The 27917-nt window shown below is 38.1% G+C and overlaps 1 protein-coding gene across 3 annotated transcripts in view; it reads left to right on the top strand.

Moving 5' to 3' along the window:
• Nucleotides 1–578: 578 nt before the first annotated feature.
• The window catches only part of ABCC4 (ATP binding cassette subfamily C member 4 (PEL blood group)), a 286479-nt gene continuing 259140 nt past the window's right edge, over nt 579–27917 (top strand). Inside the window, exon 1 of one of the 3 annotated variants that reach the window (XM_069067341.1) lies at nt 579–1366. Coding sequence is in view for 1 of the 3 variants with exons in the window: in XM_069067340.1 (XP_068923441.1) it covers nt 1624–1697 (74 nt within the window). In the remaining 2 variants the exon portion in view is untranslated. The other 2 variants (XR_011164289.1, XM_069067340.1) reach the window with 2 other exon arrangements.

The raw sequence follows: 27917 nt of genomic DNA, 5'->3' as shown, positions 1-27917 counted from the left end.
AGAGGGACTTTCCTCAAATTATCTCGAACTTAGTGTTCAAAAGATAATGCTTTATCTTTCTAGTAGAAAGTTATTGCTTTAAAAAAAAAATTCGCTGATTAGCAACATGGTGTGATGATCAACTACAAACGACTCAGCTTTTCCAGGAGCACAATGATCCAGGACAAGTACAAAGACCTCAGGAAGGAAAATGCTATCCATATCCTCATAAAGAACTGATAGATTCAATGCAGATTGAAGCACATTTTTTCACTTTATTCTTTCTTTCTCGTGTTTTTTCCCCCTTCTGATCTGTTTCTTTCACTACTGTGAATAATACGGAAAATCTTTTTACATGATAGCACATGTATAAACTACATCAAACTGCCTACCACTTTCAGAAGAGGAAAGAGGAGGAGCGGAGAGGAGGAGAAAAATTTGGAACTCAAAATCTTGTAAAAATGAATGCTAAAAATTTTCTTGGCATTTAAATGGGGAAAATTTTAAAAAATTTAAAATTAAAAATCTTAAAAAAAAATCGCTGATTTGAAATGAAAGCAGCTCTTTTGCATATAGAGATGACGATAGAGAATCAGAATGGTTAAGTGTCTGGCAAGGTGACATAGGTGGTTAGTGGAGCCCAGATTCCTGAACGTTAGTCCGAGGTAAGTAATGTCCAAAATAATTTGCTATTGCGAAAGTAGAAGACACATGGTAGCATGCTTTTTTAAGTGCCACGTACTTTTTATACGAGAAAATATGCTTTGTTGGTATTAGTGCTGCAAAGAGATAATGCACTTTCAAATGCTATCTATAAAAAGAAAGACCAAAGCCTCCAGCAAAACCCAATCAGGCTGGGTACTCAAACCTTGACAAAGGCTTCCAAATGCCAAGTTCTGCTTTTGCAATTTGGCAAATTCTCCATCTCCCAGAGTTTCTCTCCTTGAGGTGTGATGAGTCGTTTCATTCCCAGTATCGGACAAGATAGTCAAAACCTGCTTTAGCTCGATGTTGTCCAAGGGCCGGACAGTTATAAATGGCCACGTGACAGCTATCTGCTTTCCGCTTGGGGAACAAGCCCGCTGCTGCCAGTCCTCTCAGTCCCCTGGCCAGCAGCTTTCCCAGAGGTGATCAAATAGCCGAGCTGGGCGTTGGCAAGTTCACGCCTGGACTCTGAACAGTGCTTAACCCTGCTCCACTACGCCCACCCCCGGAGAGGCAGAGGCGCACCTTCCGGGTCGGGGCTCTCCCTCCCCTACTCCTTGGTGCCCACCCTCTCCCTACTCCTCCCCCGTCGGTCGCACCAGCTTCAGCACTCTCTCCCCAGGAAAGTGGCACACGTCGGTGGCTCTGCCTGGAGCTCCGCTCTAGCAGCGAGCACAAAGAGGTGCTAACTCTGGAGAAGCCAGGCGGGGCATCGGAGAGGGAGGCGGGGAAGAAGGCGGGTCGGCGGGTTTCGATTTCCGGAAGCCGAACCGGTTCGCTTTGGTGCTTTTAGCCGGCAGCAGACGGAGGTGCTGAGCACCCGCTTGGTCGTGCTAGCATCCGCAGTCGCCCGGGTCACCGGCAGCAACGGCCTCGGGGGGGGGAGGGCGGCGGCTAGTGTCCTCGAGCTGGGAGCGCAGGGACTCGGGGCTGGCCAAGATGCAGCCCGTGTACCAGGACGTCAAACCCAACCCTTTGCAAAACGCTAATCTTTGCTCCCGTATATTCTTTTGGTGAGTGAGTGAGTTGCACCGGGGCTCAGCGTCCCACCGCCCCCTCTTAGCTTTGTTTTATAAAACCATTAGCAAGGTGCCCCTGCTGATGCCACTCCAGGACTGCCCGCCTCCTCAAGCGGGCCAGTCTTTTCCCCGGGGTGGCGTTTGCATGCTGCCCCGGAGGTGCATTTTTTGAGGTGATGGGTGGGCGGGTTGGGGAGCAGTTTCCGCCATTCATTGATTCAACCGCGCGGCGGCTTCCTAGTCGTGGGGTGGAACAGCCCACCTCCTACTACTTCCCTGTTTGCTGCCCACTGGTGCCTGCTGCGCCTGCCTCTGAGGGGTCAGCCAGCAGCAGCAACGCTTACTGGTCGGGTCTAATAATGGTCTTGTCTGCCAGCCTGGGCTTCAGGAAGTGCTATTGCTTAGGGTGCCGACCGCAGAGTGGGGTACAGAGGAAGACCGCTATCCCGGGACCTGGGTCTGTGGGTGGGTGACTCGCATGTGTATGCGCGCGCGTGTGTATTATTGAGACCGAGGACCCGAGAGAGAGGTTGCTGTGTACTTAATATAACCTCCTGGCTGATAATGCACTATGCTGTAACAGAGGTGATAAATTCCAAATGCTGAGGGTGATGTACAGTTTTGGACATGGAGTGGGAATTTGTTTTTCTTGACTAAGCATATTTGTTCCAGAGGGTTTTTGTTTATTTGTTTTTCCCCCCTTAAAGGAGGGTGTCGAGGTGAAGGGAGAGGAGATAGAGTAAGTGCCTGTCTATAGTACAATGAAATGAACGCTCTGGACAGTCACTCTTCTGGACAGTGCCTCTCCCCTTCACCCCCTTCTCCCTTTTTTTTTCTGTTTAAAAACACGTAAGTGTTTTCAATATTCTCCTAATTCAAGGCAAAACAGCCAAATGCTTCTAGCTTTTCATAGGAAGAATTCTCTAAGTACACATATACTGAACATTTGCTCACATGAGCACTAATGTGAAAATCCCAATATATGTGGCAGAAGGCAGCATTTTACAAAGTAGAACATAAAAATAAAATTACCAATACAGAAAATGTCTGAATGCAATGATAGCCTTCAGCACTCTGGGAGTGATTTTCAGGGTTCATTTAGTGGGGATTATAATACAGAGAAGGAATTTTGTTTTCTAATTTTAAAACCAAAATAGAATGTGATCTCATCTCCAAAAATCTGCTTAGTGATTTTCACTTTTGAGGTTGTGCAGTACAGAATGTTGGGATCTGTAACAAAGGCCCCCACTCTCTTACTTTGCATTCCCCCCCGCAACTCCTTTCAATCTGACTTCTTTCTCTCCTACTCTTCTGAAATTGTTCCTTTGGTTATTGATGACTTTTGAATCAACTGTCAAATTCAAGACTTTTTAAAAGTCTTCCTCTTCCTTGAACTGTCTGAAGCATTTGCCACTGGCCATTACCAGTCTCCAGTCTCCTTTGCCAGCTTTTCACCCTTTTCTCTGCCTCTTTTTTTTTTCATTCTTTTTTTTTTTTATTAATTTGTTTGTTTCCTTTTAGTTTACAGGATTCAATTTCACAATTCCTTGAGTTTCACTCCCTTCTCCCTTTATGTTAAATTTGAGTGAGTGTGGAATAAGAGTGGTGGGAAGGATGCCGAGTCGAAAGTAAAAAGGTTCACTATTGAAACTGAGAGCTATCTTCTCTTAAGAAAGAGCTGCAACTGAGTATCCACCAATCGTTCTTGGCCCTGGCTCCCCTGTGGTAGTCCAGTTGGGTTTTTCAGTTGTTTAAATTGCCCTTCCATGTTGTTTCCAGTGTACCAGACTCTTCATAACCTCATTTGAGATTTTCTTGGCAAAGATATTGAAGTGGTTTGCCATGACCTTCTCGGGCTCATTTTACAATTGGGAAAACCGAGGCAAGCAAGCTTAAGTGACATGCCAGGGATCACACAGCTAGTAAGTGGCTTGAGGACATATTTGAACTCTGATCCCAGATCCCAGACCCTGGGCTGAGCCACCTAGCTGCCTGAATTGTCCTTCACTCAAATCTAAAAGAAGCAGGTGTGAACTTATCTGAGGTTACTTTTTTAAAGTACTCTAGATCAAATCAGTCTCCCTGATTGTGCTGTATCTCCTCTTTAATTTTCTCCTGGCAGGACAGCTGTCTTCCTTCTGTACAAAAAGTGGCTTCTGAGATGGTATCAGGGTGTGGTAAATTGCAGTTTTATGAATGGAAACGTTCTAAGAGTACAATGTAGCCTTAGTAGTTTTTGCCTGTGATTGCCTGATAAGAATTCAGACTAAAAGACAAAGAAGGTACATCTGGCCCTAAATGAAGTTTTTTTCTTTTTGTGACACTTTTTGATTGTTCATTTTTGTCACTAGTTAAGGGGCAGTATGGGAATAGTTAATGCTTTCTTTTTGCTTTTTTTAAAATATCTGAGCAGTCAGTTCTCTATGGGCAGTAGATGTCATAAAAACATGGTGTAAATGGATTTTTATGGGACCTTTACACTTTTCATGAGTACACACAAGTGGCTATCATGAAATGTGTGTGAAACAGGTGGCTACCACACTGTATTGAAGTCAAAGGATTTGAAAATATGGAAGGACATAGTGATCATTTAACTCAAGACTTCCCCTTGCTTCCTAACCCCTATTTCCCTGTTCCAGGTGGAGAAACCTGTGACATGAAGGGTATGTGGCCTTTGCCAGGTGGTTAGGGAATCTATCATCATCACAGGACCTGGATCCTAAATCCAGCTCTGTTACTACCTTAACCGTTCTAAGCCTTGGTGTCCTCACATGTAAAAGAAGATGTTGGACTAGAAGATACTCCGAAAACACTGTTGTCAAACTGAAATAGACACAGGGACCACTCAGTTTTAAAATGCTATGTTTTACTGTATTTTTATTGTACTTGTATTTATTTTTAAAAATATTTCCCAGTTATATTTTCATCTAGTTCCCTTGAGACATGCTATTTGACATGTCTGTGCTACGATTCCTTCTGTCTAACTCCTGTGACCCTAGTGAAAGAGCCAAGGCTGGGTGGGCCTCAATGACATTAGTCACCTTCTGTTACTTTTCCTCATCAGACAGATCACTATTCTCTGTACTTCCTTTTTTTTTTTGGTCATGGTATTATGCTGAATCATGAGTGTTTGCTGCTTTTTGGAGAGAAATACTACTGCATTGTATTGTTTTCTGTTTGGCCCATGCAGTTATTTACATAGTTCTTCAGGTGCTACTTAAAATGCCAGGCACCTTTGTGAGGGGAGGGAAGTCTTCCATCCTGATTTGCCTAGGGTGCTTGTGCTGGTGTATTTGTAACTTAAGAGGCAGATCTCTAACTACCTATGTAGCTAATCATTAAGGTCAGTGAATAAATTCGTAGAGATCTTGTGTGCAGAAAAAAATCACCCCACCTATTGGTTGATGTTCAGAAAATGCTATTTGAACGGGTTTTCAAAACAACCAGATTGGTAAGAAGTATAAACAGGGGAGGTAGATTTCACTTAGAGAATACTTCCTTCTCTTGGGAAATGCTCTCCAAGTTGTGCTGAGCAGACAGCTGATCATATTGATTCACCTGTCAAGACAAGGAGTCAGTGTGGCCCCTCTCTAGATATTTGGTGTGACACCAGTTTACAGCCTCCCTATATAGAGCCATGGCCATCGTCTTCAGGTGTTAGGGGGCCTCCTCATGTTGGAAGGATGCAAACCCAGAGATCTGTCTTGAAAGGCAGTCCACCCTTTGAGCATGCTATGAATTCATGTGTGTGTATGTATTCCAGATCCCACTAGTAGGTCAAAAGAAACTTCAGGAAGAAATGGTTTTCTTCTAATTGTAGTTCCCCTTTTCTTCTCCTTGTTGCAATCTTTCCCCCTCAACTGTAATTTTTTCCCCTCCCAATAAGTATTCACAACCCAGCCAGGACATCTACCACATCATAGTTGAAACTTGGAACCTGCCTGCCTTTTAGGTAGCTGATATAAGTGGCTGTTATTGAATAAATAACAGAAACTAAATCATGTTTAGATGTACATTAGAAGAGTACTCAGGGACCTATTTTGAAGTCTGCAGAAAGTAATTTGCAAGCCACCTTTGAAATCATATTTCAGTGTTGCAGGCCTAGGAGAGATTTTTCTTTCTAAAACCTAATGTACATCCCTTTCACTGATACTTTTGCCCCTTGTCACATTCCCATTAGCAGTAGAAAGTCACATTTTAATTTAAATATCCTTCCATATACTCAAAGGGTGTTGGCTAAATACTTTAACTTTTCTAACCTGAATGATACTAGTAATAATTTTTCAGCTTGAGTTTATAGGCCTACTTTCAAACTCTTAATCATCTTTGTTTTCATTTGTTTGTACCCTTTGGTGAATTTTCTTTTTTCTAGAGATGAACAAAATTTCTTAAAACTGCTCAACACTGAAGTTAGTGGGCAATTTATTTGAGTCACTTTTATACAGTTGTATACTTTTTACAAAAATAAAAAAAGATATGACAATATGAAGGTTATCTGGTGATCCATTATGTCTCTGATATTTCTCTGCCCTCATAAACTTTTAATCTTACATCTGGATGTTTTGTTTCGACATTTGGACAACTGAATTTGTATATTTTCATCTAAAATGTATTGTTTCTTCCCTCCTTCCCTCTCCACAAAAAACAAAGGCAATATGATTTCTAATCCATGCAATGCTATTCGTCTTGACTTTTGTCTTGTCACCAGACTTAAATGACTGGTTAAATGACTTGAAGAGAGAATGAGGCTGGTGACTTTGGGCATCTCTGGCCCACTTAAATACAATTCACTGAAAAGTCAAGACATCACCCCACAATGTCACTGGTCCTCTTCAAAAATGAAGGATGAACAAGACACTCTACCCTAGTTGATGTTACTAACAAGATTAAAGAATTTCCTTTGAGTTGTATAATATTGCAATATAGTATCTGGCATATAGTAGGTGATCTTTAACTGCTTACTCATTGTTGGATTCATTGATCCAGGACCCAGAACCAATCCAGTCAGAGTACATTTTGACATTTCTCTATTGGCTGACTTTCGAATAGGGAATACTAGATTTGGAATGAGAAGAACAAGGTTCACATTCTTGCTTAGACCTTATTAAGTAGTTAATTAATTTTGGTGATTTTGGGCAATTCACATCTCTGTATCTCAGTTTTCTTATCTGTAAAATGAAGGAATTGGACTGTATAACCTAAAGTCCCTTCTAGCTTGAAAATAGTTTAAACCAGCAGGTCCTTTTGATGTCTCAAGAGTGAGTTCTTTCAACTTAAAAAAAATTTACGATGATATAGATAATATCCCTGGTTTCAGGGACGATACTCTGGAAAACTATATGAAGAAGTGCAATAAATTTGAAAGGGAAACAATGGTTGGAACAAATTAAGAACTTGACATAATGTGAGTTGAAACTCACTGTTGTTCAGTCATTTTTCAGACATGTTTGATTCTTTGTGTCCCCATCGGGGGTTTTCTGGGCAAAGATGCTGGAATGGTTTGTCATTTCCTTCTCCAGATCACTTTACAGATGAAGAAACTGTGACAAAAAGGATTAAGTGACTTGCCCAGGATCACACAGTACTAAGTGTTGGAGGGCAGATTTAAACTCAGTAAGATGAATCTAAGTGGCTCCAGGCCCAACATTCTATCCTCAGTACCGCCTAGCTGCTGAGTTTAACCCATACATTTACATGAATTTCCTTATAACATCTTGACAGATGGTCTTTCAGCTTTTGCTTGAAGGCCCAAGTGAAAACAAATCTATTACCTCTTCAGGCTTTACAATCCACTTCTGGACAGTTCTGATTATGTTAACAGATTTTTCTTTACATTGAAGTTATAACAGCCTCCGTAACTTTTACTCACTGATTCGAAGTCCTGTCTTCTGGTACCAAGCAGAACAAATCTAACTATCCTTGTCCAAATGCCGGTTCTTCAGATATTTGAAGGCTAGTGTCCTATACCCCCAAGATCTTCTCTTCACCAAACTAAACATCTCCACTTCTTTCATTTGATCCTTATATGGTAATATGGCCGTGTAGGTAAAAGTCTCTTCACTCGTTTGGCTACTCTTCTTTGGATGCTTTAAAAGCTTGTCAACATCCTTAGAATTTGATACCCAGAAATGAAAACGTGTTTTTATAGACCATCTAATCTAACTCATACCTGAAGAAGAATATGCCCTATATGGCATAACTGAGAGGTCTTCAAGCTTTTACTTGAAGACTTTCAGTGAAAAGGTACCAAATCCTTCCCAACACAACCCATTTCACTTTTGGATAACTATAATCTTTTTTGCATCAATGCTAAATATTCCTCATTAAAACATCTATCTAGTTTTTCCTGTGGAGGGATGTCTGTTTTCTATTTGGTAATTGGAAGACAGATATTATTTCCCCCTGAATCTTTTCTTTTCCTTGTTAAACATCCTTAACTCCATTTTTGTATCTTCAAAATAGACTGATTTCCAGGCCATCAAGCCATCCTTTACCCTCCTGAATCTCTCTAGCTTGACTATGTCCTTCTCCACATATGATTTCATTTGAGTACATGAAAGCAGAATTATTATACTTCTAGTTCTGGACACAATACCTTTCCTTGTAGCCTAAATTTGTATAGCCTTTTTGTCTGCTGGGTCATACTTTTGACTGATATTGAATTTGTAGTTCAACCTAAACTCCATCCAGATTTTCCATGTAAACCGTTGTCTAGCCAGTACCCACTCATTATTATACTTGTACAAGTGATTTTTTAAAAAAACTCAATTGTAGGTTTTTGTTTCTCTTATTAGATTTATCCCATTGTTGTAACCTGTCACAATCTTTTGGAATCTGAATCTGTCATCCATCATGTTAGTTAGCTTTCCCTCTCTGGTTTTGTTTCATCTTTATATGTGAGACCATGCCATCTATGCTTCATCAAAGTCATTGATCTAAATGTTAAAACAGCATGGTCCCTGGAGAAATTCCTTGAGCATGTTAGTGAAGACATCCTTTAAGTTGACATCAAACCATTAATTACTATTCTGAATTTGACCATTGAATTGCTTCATATCTTTTATAAGGGTAGCACATGAGACTTTGTCAAAAGTTTTCTTTTAAACTTTTTGTTTAATCATGAGCTTAAACCTCAATATGAAATTTTCAATGGTCAGCAAACAGAAAAAGAAGATTGGATCATTATGTAAAATTGAACAAAACATGGTTTTTAAATAGTAACAAATACTTTTCTGAAATCTAGACAGACTTCTTAAACAAAATAGTTTTTCTTAAAGATAAAATAACATAAAATAGCTAGAAAAAATAGCACTGTCCTGATTAACTCTCTCAAAATAAGGAATGAGATTAATCTGACTTGACCTATTCTTGATGAAACTATCTTGCCTTTTTCATAATCACTGAATCCCTTTCTAGATGTTAACAGCCGTTGTCTTAATCATATACTCTAGCATTTTCTCAAGAAATGAATTCATGGTCATGTACTATATTTTCTACCTTCCACTCTCCTCCTCCTCCTCCTTCTCCTCTGAACTCTAGGGATATTGGTCTCTTATTTTGCAAACATGAATTTAAGATGTTATTAGTCTTCCATAATTAAAAAAAAAGATTCTTGAATTTGGCTTTAAAAGTTCATGTAATTCCACCTTTTGTCTTTCTGAAACAAAAGCTACTTCACTATTGAAGTCAACAACATGCTAGAAGTGGTTCTGTACAGAATATAGACACCAATTCATGATGTAAGAGGGTTTTCTCTGATTTTAAAGATATGGGACTAGGTGGTAAAGGGCAACTATATTTCTGCTGTAGTTTTTTCCAGAACCATGAAACTTTTAACCTTATATAGCCCATAGTGGTCATATTCTCTGATTATTTAAAAATAAGAAGAAACTAAAATATTTTTGAACATTCTCAGTGTTTGCAAATAGTGTTATGGAGGCCCATGATAACAGTTGCTAACTGAAGGCATAAAGTTCTAGCATAGAGTAGTTGCATGGTAATTAGTTAGCAAGCATTTATGATTTATCTTAGAGTATTTACTCTATTAGACCCCTAGAAAAGGATGGATAGAAGAGAGAGGAAAGCCCGGTATATCCAGAGTGGGGGAGGCAAACTAAGAGACATATTAACAAAAGATGAAAATGTGTGATTATAATTTGATTTGAGTTGAATATATTTATATCTTGATATAGAACAGTAATAAAATAATATTGATATCTATTACACATAATCTCTTAATTGAGGCAGTACCTAATGATTATTTTTCATCTTTGTTTCATAGGTGAGGAAATAGATTGCTAATTATACAAAACAATATACAAATGGTAGAACAGACAATGAGTTTAGTAAGCATAATACTTTCTAGGGTAACATTTACTTACTTAGAGAATAGAGAATGAACAAAGTTTTCTTTTCTTTTTTTCAGCATTTTAGAAGAAACGAAGAATTTTAAGTTGAGTTCTATAATGCTTCATTTTGTACTTTTTTAGGCTAATGAAGTTTGCTAATGATTCCTCAAAGCAGTTCTGCTGGAAAATTGTTTTTTTAGCCTAGGTCAAGTTATTGTATGCATTTGAAAGAAATGAAAATGAGTTTCTTTGAAAGATTATATAATTGAGATTTTTCACTCATTGAATCTGGCTTTCTTCCCAATTTGCCTGATTAGTGAGGTTTTAATGTAGCTGGTGACAGGGCACAGAGTACTACCCTGTCTCTTTTACTCATTCCCTGGAATGACCCTATTTAGGAATGAATGAACATTTATTAAGCACTTGCTTTTTGCCAAGCATTGTATTAAATGTTGGAGACATGGATACAAAAGCAAAGACTTGCCTAAGCTCTAGGAACTTTTACTTTCCTGTGGGGATGATGGGGCAATACACATTGGGGTGGGGTGTTGGGTGGGTCGGGAGATGGGGGACACTTTGGTTCAGAAAGCTACTGGGTGATGGGACCATTGGGGACAATATTGATGCATCCTGTCCTGGAACTTTGGTAGAGTTGATTTAATTTGGGGTTTATGGTTCCAGAAATAGTGTGGAAGTAAGGGGAAGAAAGGGATATCCTGGAGGTGGAGGCATGGGATGCCTGAGGTGATTGGTAAAGGAGGTTGTGGAGGAGTTAAGAAGCAAGGCTGAAGCTTTTCTGAAAGTGTTGAATCTTTAGATTCTTTGTCCTTCTCATCTTCCCCAATCTGAGCCCCAAATGGCACATTTATTACAACTCTTTTGGTCTTTAACCCTCTTCCCCCCTCTCAAAAAAAAAAAAAAGTAGTTGGGAGATAAAATACTCTGTCCCCATTAAATAAAAGTGACCTTGATTTCAGCCCTAAACACATTCTTGGAAATGTTTATAAAAGATCCCATGCCTGAGAACAAGTTCAGGAAGTAGAAAGACTTTAATAGTTGATAAAACAATATAACTTTGCAAAAATACTTTGTTACTAGCTTATTAAAGGCATTTGACTTGGTTTATTTTAATGAACTTCTCCCAGAGATGATAATTTTACCTTGAATTTTTGTTGTACCTTTCTGAGGAACTGAACTTTGAGAGGTGAGTGTGCATGTGTGTTTGTTTATCCAGTAGTTTATTTCTCAAAAAATTCGATGTGAATCTCATTTTTAGCAATTGAATACTATTATAAATAAAATTGGGAGCTTAACTTAAAAGAATTCCTCAGCAATTTTTTTAATTTAAAAATTTTAGTTCTACTTTGTTTTGACCACTAACAAACACCCAAACAAACCCTCTTGCAAAATATATTTTGTGAACAAGTTGTCATCACTTTTAAAAATGTGTTATTCCATAACAAAAAAACTCCTTTAAAATTTGTCACTTCCCTTATATAACCTCCCCAGTAACAAAGGGAATAGCTTAGCAAAGAAAGAAGGAAACAAATAAATAAGTGGGCATCTACCAAGTCTAAAAGCATTCTTTACCCATATTCCATATCCTCTCTTTCATGTGGAGAGAAGTATTCCATCACCAGGTCTCCAGAATCAAGAGTAAGTTATTACATTAATCTGAATTGGCCATTAGTCTTGTTTTTTATACAGTATTATGGACATTGTGTATAAATATATATATATATATATTGTTCTGTATTCTTTCATGTAAAATTCTCTGAATGTTTTAATATTTGTAGTTTCTTATTCCAGGACCTCAGTGGATCTCCTCAATGTCGGTAACCCCTCCCCAGTGCAGATTCCAATTCATTTGTGCCCTCCCATCCTGTTCAACTCTTGTCCATGACCTTTCATAACCCTGCCAAAGGGGGTCATACAACTTACTAGGGGGTATATGCCTGTCTGACATAATTTTTGCTAGGAGGGATATTTCCTTCTTTGAGTTCTCTTCAAGTTACATAGATACTAAGGGAGTATTTAAGCTATTTATCAATTATCCCTTCCTCTTTCAAAACAAATCATGTATTTCTATGATTACATTCTTTACATAGCTTCTCCTGCATAATTCCGCCTTTGTAATGTGTTTCATCCTGTTCATACCCACCATAATCCCTCCACTGCCCTTTGGGTGATCCTTAGTTTCATGGCTCCTAACCATACTCCTAATCATGTTCCTTCCTAAACACAATCCAGACTGCTCTCTTCATGTTCATTTCTGGGTCCAGCTCATTGTCGATTTGTAGTGGCTGCCCAACTGTGAGTTGTCTACTCATAGGCATATAACATAGTCTGTACAGTAGGCTTTCTTCATTTACTTGGTTTTTGCCCCTCCTTGTAATCAAGTCAAACTCTTTGTGAGTAATGATGGATCTCATTTAGCACATTTTGCAGTGTTCTCTGATTCAATACAGTCAGCATAAGGTCATCTGCAAATGGAACCATATAAAGGAACTCACCTTCTGTAGGGAATCCCTCTTCTATTTGGATTCTGCATTGGACATACTTTATGACTGTGACAAACCCCTTTGATAAGCATGTCTCCTTAATATCTGTGGCTTGATATAAATCAAAAAGTTCACAGAACACAGTTAACTGTTACATCTTTAAAGGAATAGTATATGTTTCTGACAGGCAAGGGAGAGACTTTGTGTAAGGAAAGTCTATTTAAGGCCACATTTTACTCCTTTGAATGAAATGGCTTCTTATATAGTGAATAATTTGTTAAGCACAGCAAAGTCTTTTCTGTATTTTTTAAACAATTAGAAAGATATTCTTCCTTTCTAATACCTTCATCAAAGATGTCATTGATGCATGTGTAGAATATTTTTATAAAAGTTGTATATGGACAGGACATTAGACATCCGAGTTGGGGAGGCTATTTATTTATTTTATATATTTATAGTTGAAATTTTTTTTCTTTTTTCTTTTTTTTGCTTTTTTGGAGGGGGAAGTTAGGGCAATTGGGGTTAAGTGACTTGCCTCAGGTCACAAGGCTAGTTTCGTGTTAAGTGACTGAGGCCAGATTTGAACTCAGGTCCTCCTAACTTCAGGGCCGGTGCTCTATTCACTGTGCCACCTAGCTGCCCGTCACAGTTGAAATTTTGAGTAATAAGAAGATCTGAATTCTCCCCCACCCTCAACATTTTTGGTATCAATCCCTTTTTCATAAAACTTGAAAGTCATTCACTGTAAAATTACATCACCACTAGCATGGACTTCTTTTGTTTGTTTTTAGTTTTCATTTCCACAAGATTTTGAGTTACAAATTTCTCCCTGTCTTTTCCTGCCCCCCACCCCAAAATAGTGAGCCTACTGAATACCCCTTCCCCCAACCTGCTCCCTCTTATATCCTCCCCGACACTCCCTCTAACTTTCTAGTAGGGCAAGATGAATTTCTATACCCCAGTGCCTGTCTATCTTATTTCCCAGTTGCATATAAAAAACAATTTTTTTTAACATTTGTTTTTAAAACTTTGATTTCCAGATTCTTTCCCTTCTTCCCTCGTCAACCACCCCTACTGGGAAGATAAGCAATTCAATATAGGTTGTACATGTGTAGTTACGCAAAATGTTTCCATAGTAGATATATTGTAAAGACTAACTATATTTGCCTCCATCCTATCCCCCCCTCCACTTATTCTATTTTCTGCTTTGACGCTGTCCTTTTTCAAAAGTGTGTGCTTCCAACTACCCTTTCCCCCAATCTGCCCTCCCATTTCTCATCTCCCCTCTTATCCCCTTCTCCCCTACTTTTCTGTAGGGTAAGATACCTAATTGAGTGTGTATGTTATTCCCTCCTTAAGCCAAATTCAATGAGAGTATGGTTGACCCATTTCCTTTCACCTTCCTGCTTTTCCCCTCCATTGTAACAGTTTTCTCTTGCCTCTTTTATATGAGATAATTTACCCTAATCTATCTCTCCCTTTCTTCTTCTCCTAATAAATTCCTCTCTCACCTCTTAATTTTATTTTTTAGATATTATCCGTTCCTATTCAACTGATCCTGTGCCCTCTGTATATGTATACGTGAACATACATATGCCCACACTTACATAAATATTTATATTTATGTAATATATATATAATATATTACATATATTGTATATGTAATATATACATATATACAATATATCATATATATAATATATATATACACCCATATATTCCCTTCAACTATCCTCATACTGAGAACAGTGTTATGAGTTACAATTATCGTTTTTCCATGTAAGAATGTAAATAGTTCAACTTTATTAAGTTCTTTAATGAATTCTTTTTCCTATTTACCTTCTCATGCTTCTCTTGCTTCTTATATTCGAAAGTCAAACTTTCTGTTTAGCTCTGGTTTTATCAACAAGAATGTGTGAAAATCCTCTATTTCATTGAATGACCGTATTTTCCCCTGAAACATTATACTCAATTTTGCTGGGCAGTTGATTCTTGGTTTTAATTCTAGCTTCTTTGACCTCCAGAATATCGTATTCCAAGCCCTTTGATCTCTTAATGCAGTGTAGAAACTGCTAGATCTTGTGTTATCCTGATTGTGTTTCCATAATACTCAAATTGTTTCTTCCTGGCTACTTGTAATATTTTCTCTTTGACCTGGGAACTCTTGAATTTGTCTATAATATTCCTAGGAGTTTTCTTTTGGGGAACTTTGTCAAGAGCCAATTGGTGAATTCTTTCAATTTCTCTTTTGCCCTCTGGTTCTAGAATATCAGGGCAATTTTCCTAGAGAATTTCTTGAAGGATGATTTCTAGGTTCTTTTTTTGATCATGGCTTTCAGGTAGTCCAATAATTTTAAAATTATCTGTCCTGGATCTATTTTCCAGGTCAGTGCTTTTTTCAATGTGATATTTCACAGTCCCTTCTATTTTTTTCATTTGTTTGGATGTGTTTTATAGTATCTTGATTTCTCATAAAATCATTAGCTTCCATTTGCTCCAATCTAATTTTGAAGGAATTATTCTCTTCAGTAAGTTTTTGAAATTCCTTTTCTATCTGAGCAATTCAGCTTTTTAAGGCATTCTTTTCCTCATTGGCTTTTTGGGCCTCTTTTACCATTTGAATTAGTCTATTTTTTAAAGTGTTATTTTCTCCAGTATTTTTTTGGGAGGGGGGTCTTCTTTAACAGACTGTTGACTCACTTTTCATTATTTTCTTGCATCATTCTCATTTGTCTTCCCAATTTTTCCTCCATTTCTCTTACTTGATTTTCAGAATCCTTCTTGAGCTTCTCCATGGCCTGTAAGCAGTTCATATTTTTCTTGGAAGCTTTAGATGCAGGAGTTTTGCCTTTGTTGACTTCTTCTGGTACCATGTTTTGATCCTTTTTATCCCTAAAAAAGGATTCTATGGTCTGATTGCACTTCCTCTGCTTGCTCATCTTGCCAGCCAATTACTTTACTTTTGAGCTCTTTGCCACGGTAGAACTCTGAAACCAGAGTGGAGAGCTTTGTCTCAAATTTCTGGGGTTTTTGCAAATGTTGTGAGAGGTCTGAAGAGGGAACCCACTTGACAGCCACCACAAGCTCTGGCACACTGGCATTTCTTACCCTAGGACCACTGCCTAAGACAGTGACCCAGATCCAAGCTGGTCAAAGCAAAAGCAATTACCTTCTGAATGGTCCCTTGTTCTGCCTATGATCTTCAGTCCAAGTACTCTGGAAGCAGTCACATGGCAACAACTGCAGCCACCATGTTTCAGCCACCCCTCACCATAGGGGCAGGGGCCAGACTGAGCTCTTCTGACACCCAGTTCCAACAGAGTTCCCCACTGACCTTTTACTTTTTCTTTGGCATTTATGGGTTGAGAAGTCTGGAAACCAGCACAGTTGCCATTGATTTACTCTCCTGAAGTCTGCTCTGGCTGGTCTGTGTGGCTGGTCTGGGCCGCCCCAGGTATGGGCTTGCACGGCTCAGGCAGGACTGCCCTCAGCTCCCAGTTCAGTGCAATAGACCCTTCCTGTCAGCCTGCCTTCAGCGGGAGATTTGTTTTTCTTTGTCACTTTGTGGGTTCTGTAGCTCTAAAATTTGTTTAGTCACATTTTACAGGTATTGGAGGTGGTTGTGACTGGAGCTCACAACATTTTCTGCTTCTACTCCACCATTTTGGCTCCACTCCCTAGCATGGACCTCTTGCATTTAGTTTCATTTAGCTGCTTTTCCAACATTTATACTCCTTTGTCCCATTTTGTCTTCTACATGAAGCGCCTCCGGGACTATAATGTTGAAGGCCAAAAGTGGTGGCTCCACTGTGCTTAATAATGATGACAAGAGTTTGTTGTAATAATAATGATCGTTTCTTTTTTTTCTTCCTCTTTATTATCCTTCCAGATGCTTTGGTTGGTCACTAATTTGCCTTCAAAACATTAATTTCCCTTGGTGTTTTGTGAAGTGGTACTGATGGGGTGCTTGGGATCTATGTTTGTAACATCATCAGTCTGTTACATCAGTTTGTAACATCAGTTTGTAAAATCAGTTTGTAAAACCAGTCTGTAAAATCACATTTCCCTCCCTCCCCCAGCCTCAGAGCATTAACTCTGCCCCTTCCCCCTGCCAGCACTCTGCCCAGCAACAACTCATGAATTGTTTCTCTCTGCTTGGAACAATAACAAGCTACACCTATGAATCCTTCACTAAACCATCTATAAACATTTTAGCTTAGGCAAATGTTATCTCCCCCTAGTATAATGGTCAGCTGCACCTATGAATCCTTCAATGCACTATCTATAGGTTAACTCCTTAGCCAATCATACACATACTGAGTCTCCGCTATCCTTGGTTCCCAATATTCATCTTGTCAAACATGACACTGATGGCTGGCAGACTAGACATTTCTCAGTCAGCCCTGACCACTAGCTGACTTAGTGACGTTTCAAACCTGAAACCACACCTCCATGCAGCCCCCACCCCCTTTAGGCTATTTCCCAGTAAATTATGGGCAATATGCTTGGGCAGTTGATATTAAAAGTGCATGTCCCTTTAAGCACTGACCAGTTCTTAATTCCTCCCTAAATCCACCCTTACTCACCTAGTTAGCATAACTGGCATCTGATTTTCTACTGTGACTCCTTAAAAACTATACCTATGACTTCTTTAAGTTTACAGGTTCCCTAAGAACTCTTACCTGCTGTAAAGCGTAACAATAAACTTGTGCAATCCTGACTTCAAAGTTTGCTTGGCTCGTGTGAATTCCTTCCAGACTGCACAGCAGGGGACTCTGGTCCTTGATTGGAGCCCCTGTAACACCTTATTGCCCCCTCATCAGTACCACTTACAATCTTCTATCATCTTTATCCACAAACTTTTTTTCCTAAAGTTATATTGGCTACCTTTCTTACTTTCATTTTTATATCGCATTCCTCCCCAATTATACCCCTACTCTCCTCCTGCCGATTGTAACAAAGAAGGAAAAAAGACTTAAGTAAGCCTGACAGAGCAGCCACCTTTGAGAGTGTATGTAGTATTCTAAACTCATCGTCTTCCACCTCTCCAGGGAAGAACTAGAGGTGTATTTCCTTATCTCTTTCTTGCGATCAAGCTTTTTCCTTTAGATTTCATTAAAGAATTTCTCTTCTACCTTGTTGTTGCCCTTGGCAGACATTTCTCTGCTTGGCAAGGAGAGCAGGTGTTTGCATGCTTTTCAGATTTCTAGGTTCTTTTGATCTTTTATCAGAGTTATATCAGCTAAACTTCTTTAGGAAATCATTAGAATCAGCATTGTTTTGAATTTACTTGAACAAATCAATATTGAGGGGAAGGTATCAGTAAACTTTTAAGAACCTTTTTTTGAGGGTGGTTTTAATTTTTATTGGTATCTTTTGTTTTTACAAAACATTACTTTCTTTCTTTTGCTTTTTTTGTTTTTGGAGGGCAATTGGGGTCACAGGGCTAGTAAGTGTTAAGTGTCTGAGGCCATATTTGAACTCAGGTCCTCCTGACTCCAGGGCCGGTGCTCTATTCACTGCGCCACCTAGCCACCCCTACATATTTATTTCTTAGTATAGACTTTACGTTTTTTCTACACATTGAGCCATCCCTTTCAACAAATAATGAAAAAAGAAAAAAAGTTTAAAAATCAATGTATGTGAGTCTCACGGAGTATATATTTTTTCATACTAATTAATAATTTGGTCAGATAGTTTAGGTTAGAGTTGTTTAAATTATATATCATATCTTTTTTTTCATTTTTATTCCATAAAGTTTTATATTCTTTTTGGTCTTTCTGCTAACAAGTCTTTGTGAATGACTTGCACATTAGTAACACTTTGCTTTCTGCCTGTTAAAATGCTGTATAGTCATTGTCACTTTCATGATGCTATTTGGTATTTGCTATAGCTAGTACCTCTGTTATTTTTTCTCCTAGAAAGTTACAGTGTAAGGTTTCTGGGTAGACCATAATCCTTTGTAAAGTCTCTCTTATTTCTTACTTGCTCCCTGAACCATATATGCTCTAATACCATCTCTTCACTGAAATTCCCAAGTATCAAAGTATATGTTGACTTAATTTTGAGGGTCTTTGTAGAATTTCTCTACGTACTTGTCCTCTGCAGTCATAGTTAGTGCATAATTTTTTTGTTTTTGGAGGGGGGAAGGTAGGGCAATTAGGATTAAGTGACTTGCCCAAGGTCACATGGTAGCATACATTTTTCCTTCACTTATTATTACTGATTGTTTACAATTGTTATTTCCCTTTTATGAATGACAAAACTGAACGGGTCACTTGCATTCTCTGAGCCTCAGTTTCCTTGCATGTAAATGGAGTTCCTAATATGGGTACCTTATTTTGTGAGGTTCAAAAGAAATATATGTTAAGCATTTTGCAAAATTCAAAGTGCCATCTTATTTGTATTATACTAGCATCTCATTTTTAAGTTTTTAATCAAAATAGTATTTTTGTGCATATGGTTCTTATTCTCATGGACTCCCTTGGAAAACTGAGAGTGTCTGCCTCCTTTACCTCTGGACTATTACATACCCTATCCTTAGAGGGGGGGGAGACCTGCTACTCTCAGGGGTAATTAATAATAATAATGAATAATGATAACTAGCATTTATAAAATGGCTATGTATCAGGCACTATGTTAATAAGTATTTTACAGATGTTATTATCTCATTTGATCCTCACAACAACCCTGGGAGGTAGGTATTATTATTATCACTTTCACAGATGAAGAAACTGAGGCAGACAGAGGTTAAGTGACTTGTCCAGGGTCACACCACTAGAAAGGATCTGAAGCCAGATTTGAACTCAGATCTTCTGGACTCCAGGCCTGATGTTCTACATACTTCTTCACCCAGTCATCCACATGCTCTTATCTTTTGCTCAGTCCTCCAGTCACAACTGCCTGGAATCCATCTGGATTACTTGACTGCTCACAGAGGTTTGATAAGACGGGAGTCACCAACAAACCCCCTTCCTTTTGGTGAGATTAAGGAGGCTTTCACTAGGCCTTGCCTCTGTGTCCTGCAAGCCCTACCCCCGCCGCCCCCATACCTCCTAAGGATCCATTGGCCTTGCCATCTGCCCCTTCTCCTGCACCCTTAGGATGTCTCCATCTTTCCATCCATCTGCAATTGAACTTTTTTTTACATTTTTTCTCCCCAGTTAGAGTATGAGCTACTTGAGAGCAGGTCTCAGTTTTTTTTCTGTTTGTATTTCCACTGCTTATTGTGATGTTTATAGCACATAGTAATTGCTTTTTGTTCATTCACTTATTCATTCATATAGTCCTAGTGGTGACATGTTTGGATCAAAAGGGAATGCACAGTTGAGTGAATTTTCTTATTATGTTCTAGTCTACCAATCAGTCAACAAAAACTAATCGCTTACTATATTCCAGGCACTGTTCTAGGTGATAGGGATTCAAATACAAAAACTGAAATAATCCTTACAAAGAAGTTACAGTCTATTGGAAGACAGGATATATATTTGTGTATATGTATATTTTCACACATATATACCTTTATATTTATGTCTACATATATCAGTATGTCTGTATGGCACAGATAAGGGATAAGAATACCAGTAGCTTGTAGGGATCATCTAGGTGGCATAGTGGATAGAATGCCAGGCCTGGAATCAAGAAGGCCTGAGTTCTAATCTGATCTCAGACACCTATTAGCTATGCGACCCTGGGCAAGTCACTTAACTGCTCTTTACCTCAGTTTATTCAATTGTAAAATGGGCATAATAATAGTACCTGCCTTCCAAGGTTGTTATGAGGCTCAAACAAGGCAATATTTGGAAAACACTTAGCGCAGGACCTAGCACATAGGAGGTGCTAAACAAATACTAGCTCTAAGGGAAACCTTCATGTAGAGGTAGTTGAGTTGTTTTTTTTTTTTTAAGCAATTGGGGTTAAGTAACTTGCTCAAGGTTACACAGCCAGGTGTTTCTGGGTGGGTGCTAAGTGTCTGAGCCTGGATTCGATCCCAGGTCATCCTGACTCTGAGGCCAGTGCTCTTACTCGCTGAGCTACCTGGCCACCCCTTGGTTGAGTTGTCTTGAAGGAAGGAGCCCTTATCTTATTTGGAGCTGAGGAAGAAGTGCATTCAGGCATGACTGTGGAACGTGGAGAGGGAAGTCTGGAAAGACAGGCTCAGGATTTAAAAGATAAAACAGAAGAGGATATACTTGACCTTAGAGGCAATCCGAAGCCACTGCAGTATAATGAATGACAGGGTCAAGACTGTGCTTAAGGTAAATCACATGGGCTGCTGGGTAGAGAGTAGCCAAAAGTAGCTTGAGGCAGCCAAAGCAACTTAGGAGGCCAATGTAGTAGCTAAAGGAGAGCTAATGAGGGTCTGAACTACTGAGTTGGCTTTTAGAAAGAAGGGATTAGTTGCAAGAGATGCTGTGAAGATGGAAATGTCAAGATTACAATAAACAATTCATTAAATAAAATGGATAAAGATATTTAAGGAGTCTGGGATAATTCTTCAGGTTGGAAACCTGGGAGACTGGAAAAATGGCCATGCCTTTAACAGAAGTAGGGAAGTTTGGGAGAGGGTAGATTTGGATGAAAGATAATAAATTCTGTCTTGGACATATTGAGTTTCAGGCTTCTTTGGAATATAACCTGTTTGAAATGTCCGGTAAGCAGCTGGTAATGTGAGACTAAAGCTCTGGGGAGAGATAATATCGATATAGAGTCAATCTGCATAGAGATGATAATTAAGCCACTGGGAGCTGATGAGGTCAGTAAATGAGTATATAGAGAAAGGAGTCCTGGGATAGAGCCATTGGGAACATCCACAGTTAGGTATGTGATTCGGATGATGAACCAGCAAAGGAAATTGAGAAAGTCATATGGAAAGATGGAAATCCAGGAGAGTTGTGTCATGAAAGGCCAGAGAGGGAAGCTTGAAGAGAGGAGAGAAGGTTAGGAATCGCTTCTTTGGGAAGGTAGAAAATCCATAGGGACAATGAAAGGATTGCTTCATGGTAGTGAGGGCCCAGTTTTTGATAATGTAAATTTGTAGGGTGTCCAGTTAGCATGGTTGTGTGTCATACAGTCTACATTCTGGCCAAATTTGCCTGCTTGCTCTTCGCCATATGTGGTATTCTATCTCCCATCTGGAAGGCCTTCCCTTCCTAGTTCCACTTCTTTTGAGTCCTAACTCCTTCAGAGCTTAGCTCAAGTGCCATTTCCTTCACCATAGAAGCTCTTCCTGATTTCCCCAGTAGTTATTGCTCCCCCTACTCTGAAACTATTTCTCGTCCGTCCGTCTGTCCGCCCATCCATCCATCCATCCATCCATCCATCCATCCACCCACCCACCCACCCACCCATCTATCTATCTATCTATCTATCTATCTATCTATCTATCTATCTATCTATCTATCTATCTATCTATCTATCTATCCACCATCTATCATCTATTATCTGTTGTTTTCCCCCAGTAGAATGTAAGCTTTTTGAGGGAAGGAACAATTTTGTTTCTGTCTTTTGTATACATAGTGGTTAGTACAATGGTAATGTGTAATGGTACACATTAAGTGGTAGGCATGGAAATTTCTGTTGAATTGAATAATTCCAGTTGTTTTCAGAATAACTGAATCAGTTCTTTGTTCAAACTTTCTTGAATAATTCCAGTTGTTTTCAGAATAACTGAATCAGTTCTTTGTTCAAACTTTCTTAAAAAACCTTATCAACAATAAGTTTTCTTATCCATTGGCATTTGTGCTAGCTTGATGAGTATGAGGTGGTCTTGCCTCAAGTGTGTTTTATTCTGAGTTCCTGAGTGCTAGTGATTTTGAACATTTTTTAACAGTCACAATTGTTTACATTTCTTCTTTTGAAAGTGTTTTATTATACCTATTAACCACATGTTCTTAATATTTATTTATGCCAAATGTCTACAGATCCTTAAGGGTCTACTTTTTATCAGTTATTTAATAAAAAAATTTCCAAGTTTTTTGAAACATTATTTTGTTAATTTTGGGTATTTCATATTTTAAAAAATATTAATCCTTTCAAGTTGCTATATTATGGGCATAGCAGTATAGAATTACAGAAAACAAATTTTACAGAAAAAAAATTTACAGAAAAAAATTTTTACAGGAAACTCCAGCAACATATCTGAAAGGAATTGTTTGTTTTAACAGTACAACATGCCTGACAAATGATTGATTATTCAGTTTTTGCTTGAAGACCTTGGAGGCATCCCATTCCAATTTTGGACAGTTCTAATTGTTAGGAAGCTTCTCCCAATATCAAATCAAAATTTTCCTCATTGCAACCTTCAAGCATTTGTTCTTGCCCTCTCAGGGAGTTCAGTTACTCTTCCACATCTTAGCAGTCCCCTCCTCTCTTCACCATCTTGGTTGAGCTCTTCAGCACCCTTCCTAAAGTGTGGTACCCAGAATTGAACATAGCACTCCAAATGTGCTAGATCATCCTAGAAGCTAGCTAAGCCTCTCTCAGTGTTCAGCCCAAGATCATATTAGCTTTTTTAACCACCACATTATGCCACTGTCTCAGTGAGCTTACAGTCTGCTAGAAATTTTCAAATCTTTCTCAAATTGCTTTCTAACCATACTAATCCCATCCTGTAACTTGTGAAGCTGACTTTTTTGAAACCAGCAGTTTGCTTTCACATTTGTTCTTGAATGTCATCATAGATTTATAGCCCATTGCTCTAGCCCAGTGATGTCAAAATCAGAAAGAGTAAGGCCACCCACGTCTTGACTTGGAAAACCACATATTAACATTATATTTGTTTAACTTCAGTGAACCGTGTTTTACATCTCTGCTCAAAACTAGGAGTTCTGAGAATGTGGGCTGGGGATTTCCTTGGGGTTTCTGAGACCTGGGGGGCAATAGCCATGGGGGTGGGGAGTATCAGCAAGGTCAAAAATATTTTCACAGTAATAAATTACTGTGAAACAAATGTTATTTGGGGTCCTCAGTAATTTTTTAAAAGGGTAAAGGGGTCCCAACATAAAAAATTTGGGAACCCTCTGTTCAAGTCTGTCAAGATGTTTTTACATCCTTACTGCATCATTTGCAGTCACTTACAAATTTAATTGCATGTCATCTCTGTTTTTTATTAAGGTTACTGATAAAAATTTTAAGTAGCACAGAACCAAGCTTAGGTCTTTGTAACACTCCATTAGAAACCCTACCAATTTGACACTGAGCCATTAACAACTTATTCTCAGGAATCCATAATTGTCTTACCATCCAAGCCAGGTATCTGCATGCTAAAAATCTAGTTAAATTATGAATTATATTTATATTAATTACAAATGGGAATTTTCTGCATTTACTAGTTTAGTAAACTTGTGCAAAAAGTAAAGGAGGTTATTCTAGCCATGGTCTATTCTTGATGAGGCCGCCCTAGTTCTTTTAATCACCCCTTACTTCCCTTTCTTGATGTTCACTAACCATTTTAAAAAAATCATCTGCTCTAAAGTTTCATTAGGAACCAAAATCAAGTTCATTGCCTTGAAAAACTCTGTTTTCTTCCTGTTTGTTTTTGTTTTTTTTTGAAATTGGGACAAAATTTGCACTTTTTTCATCCTGTCTTAACTTTACTGCCTGCAGTGATATTAAACTCCAAGAGAAATGTATCCTTGAGAATGTAGCATATTGATTTAGAAAACCACAAATTAATATTATCTATGTTACATTGTATTTTTATTTATTTTTTGGTTTTAAACTTAAATAGAAATGAATCCCTGCTGGCAGCATATTGACTTAGAAAACCTCAAATTAACATTATCCTAGTTGTAATGTAATTTTATTCATTTTGTTAAACATTTCCCCTTTACATTTTAATCTGGTTTGAGCCTTTCTTGGTCTGTAATTCTTACCTCTGCTCTGTAATCTTTCTGATACCTGGAAATAGCTCCTGGATTACAATCTGCTAATTCTTTCCATACTTAAGGATGTAGTTTATGTGAGTCATGTAACTTAAAATAATCAGAGGCCACTTGGTGCTATTATCACCTTGCTTATTTTGACTCTCAACTCCCTATTGATCATTTTAATGTGGAGAGTTGTTCCTGATCTTTTTTTTTTGTGAATTAAACCTTTACAATTCTGGTTTTCATAATTTGATTTACTGTCTTCTTTTTTTTTGAGGATAAGATTAGCTAATTTTTTTTTTGCATTAATGACAAACTTCAATTTTATTATGAGGTGTTTTTTTCCCTCCAATTTTGTATGATGTTCAGAATTTCTCTTTATATTTATTTGGTGGTTATGAATTTGTTGATTTTTCCCCCTAGGGTTTTTAAGTTGTATGCCTAATTCAGTGGACTTTAATTAGAAGGTGGTTATGGTATCTTTGAAAGGGCATGGCTTTGGAGTCAGAAGTATAGTTCAAAATCCTGCTTCTGATGATGTTCTTAAAGAAAGCATGTAAATTTCCTGGGCCTCAGGTCCTTCATCTTTAAAAATAAAGGGTTTCTTGAGGTTTCTTCTTGCTCTTGATCTGTGATTTGATGAATTCCCTTATTATGCCAGCTTGTGCATCATACAAATGTTTGTATATTGTCTTATTGTTATAATTTTATTTATTGTTTGTATATTTTGCTCTTTGACCTTACTAATTCATTTAAATTCAAAAGGCACACACTGAGTGCCTTTAGTGCTCAGGCAATGTCTTAGACTTTCAGGATACACGACATGAAGCAAAATAGTTCCTAGCCTCTACAAGTAGGATACCCTTTTTTAGGTCTGTGTCCATTGTCCATATTGCTTAAGACAGTACCCAAGCCCAGTATGTATCTCAGTATATAATCAGTTTTATAAAGAGGCCAGTGTATTAATGATCTCATTTGGTCATGTCCAAAACTTTTTTTAATATTCTAACTTTTCTAACATTTCACTTTCTCTGTAAATGTGGATATGGAGGCATAATAAAAAAAAAAATCCCCCAACCCCCTTCTTTTTATTTTCCCTAGAACTATCCAGACTCCTGGTAAAAGATGGGTGATATATTGAAATAAAAAAGACTTAGGGAAACAAATTAGGGTGATAACAGATTTTTAGCCAAGAATACATCAGGTTTTCCACCCCTAATCTGGTTATTGATTCATTTAGTATTCCTTTCCCATCCAGTAAGTAGTAACTAGTATTCATTCTGTTCCATTGAGAAAGATTAAGACATGATGGGAGTGACCCAAGAGAAATGAGATAGTCATTGGGTTGTTTCATTCTGGAACATTAATCCAGGGTATATTTTAAGATCTGTTTCTTGTTCACAATTCCTGTCAATGTTATTTGAAATCATCTTGGGGTAGAAAATCATGACATGGAGGATGATGCCAGTTGGGACACCTTTCCAAACTAGAAATAACTTAGATATAGATGGGTTAATATTAAAATAAAGTTGTTTCTTAACAGATTTGAGCCTAAGTGCAATTAGTTATTTCCCCTCTCGAACAGGGATTATATTTGAAATATCTACCTGTTTTGAGCATCAAATGACCTGAGCCAGTGGTGTCAAAATCTGATAGAAACAGAGGCCCATGCATTGTTACATAGGGATTCCTGAAGGCCACATATTCGCTTATATAACCAGATATTAACCCTATCTATGTTCTATTATAGTATTTATTTTGTTAAATATTTCCCAATTATATTTTAATCTGGTTAGTTGTACTCCTGGAAACCAAATTTTATAGAGAAAATCCTTAATAAATATCCTTAACAAAAGAATTTGTTCTAGAAAATTTGGATTCAATCAATATAAGGTCACATGTGGCCTCAAGGATGCAGGTTCCCCACCCCTAGGGAAGAGGGTTTTATTTCAGAGAGTGAATTAGAATTGGTTTGTTGTTTAGTCATTTTTAGTTGTGTCCAACTCTTTGTGAACCCCTTTTTGGAGTTTTCTTGGCAAAGGTACTGAACTGGTTTTGCCATTTTCTTCTCTGGCTCATTTTACAGATAAATAAACTGAGGCAAACAGAGTTAAGTGACTAGGAAGTAAGTCCTTGGAAGATACTTCCTAGGAGTATCTGAGAAGTATCTGAGGCTGGATTTGAACTCAGAAAGATTTATCTTCCTGGCTGCAGGCCCAGAATTCTATCTCCTGTGCCACTTAATGTCTCTAGAATTGGTTAGAAGGGAATTTTATTGAAAGACCAAAGAATCAAATGTGATTTGGTGTTTGTCATAGAATTTAAACCTGGGATATCACAGAATTAAAATCGGGTATTCATTTAGCCTTTTGCTATTAATGTTGTACTATCTCTCCTGATGGAATGTTATTTCCTTAAGGTCAGGGATGCATCCCCAAACCTTAGCACAAAACCTGGCACATAATGACACTTTATTGATTAATTCCATTGAGGGAAGTGCAGTGTGACCTAATGTCAGAATGGTCCTTTGTAACACATACAAATAAGACAAATTAATGGGAAAAAAGTGATAATTGTCACTATACTATGAAAGCACTCTGGAAAGTATAAAGTGCCATATTAATACGAGGAAGCATTATGTTACCTTTTCCCAATGAAAGTCTTCCAGAAGTTCATTTCATATAGAAACTATTCAGGCCTCTTCCTAATTTCCATAAATATTAAATAGCCTGGTTGGGCTAGCCTAGCAAGTGCAAGATTTTGGTTCCTCTTTGTTATTAGCACTTTGCTTGAACCCTTTGTGTCACTGTACTCAGAATTAGATTACTTGGTAGCCTTGATGTCTCTTTGTCAGCACAACTGGAATCCAGCTGCCCTCTAATAGTCAGGATGATCCTATTTTTGCAATCTTTGACCAGAGGAACAACTGTACTCAAAATGTTCCCTTCCATTTCTGAATGAAAGGTTAACCAAAACAGGGTTGTGCTTTTTGGAAAAAATTCTACCCTGGCAATTTGTGAATCCAACATAAATAGTTTTTAAAAAGAGATGTTTCTGTTATTTTCTGGGCAAATGTAAAAAGCCTTCTTCTTCCTGCACCTATTTGTCCCCTGTGCTGCTCTCCCTCTCCCCCTACCATGCCCTTGTAGTCTAATTCCCGAATCATCTTGCTGACATTAGTCTTTCCAAATTCACTAATTACCTCCTTATCTCTAAATCTAGTGGAGTTTTTTCCATTCCTTGTCATTACTTGGAAACAGTGTTTGATTTTATCACATTTAATTTGTTCATCAAATATTAAGTACCTATTATGCAAGGCCCCATGCTGGTCATTATAGATACAAAATGACAAAAAGGAAAAATAAAAGCGTCCCCATTCTCAAAGAATTTACATTATACTCTATTCTTTTTGGATTTAATTTATTACTTGGCTAAAGTATATGTAAGTTAAAAAAAAAAAGTCCAGTCAATTGATGGTGCAGAAATACCTCAGAA

Source organism: Petaurus breviceps, unplaced genomic scaffold, assembly GCF_028583685.1.
Source record: "Petaurus breviceps papuanus isolate PSGF00001 unplaced genomic scaffold, PetGlider_PUasm1.0 90743, whole genome shotgun sequence".
Lineage (NCBI taxonomy): Eukaryota > Metazoa > Chordata > Mammalia > Diprotodontia > Petauridae > Petaurus > Petaurus breviceps.
The sequence above is the reverse complement of the archived record's forward strand: the minus strand, read 5'-3'. Positions and strand labels throughout refer to the sequence as shown.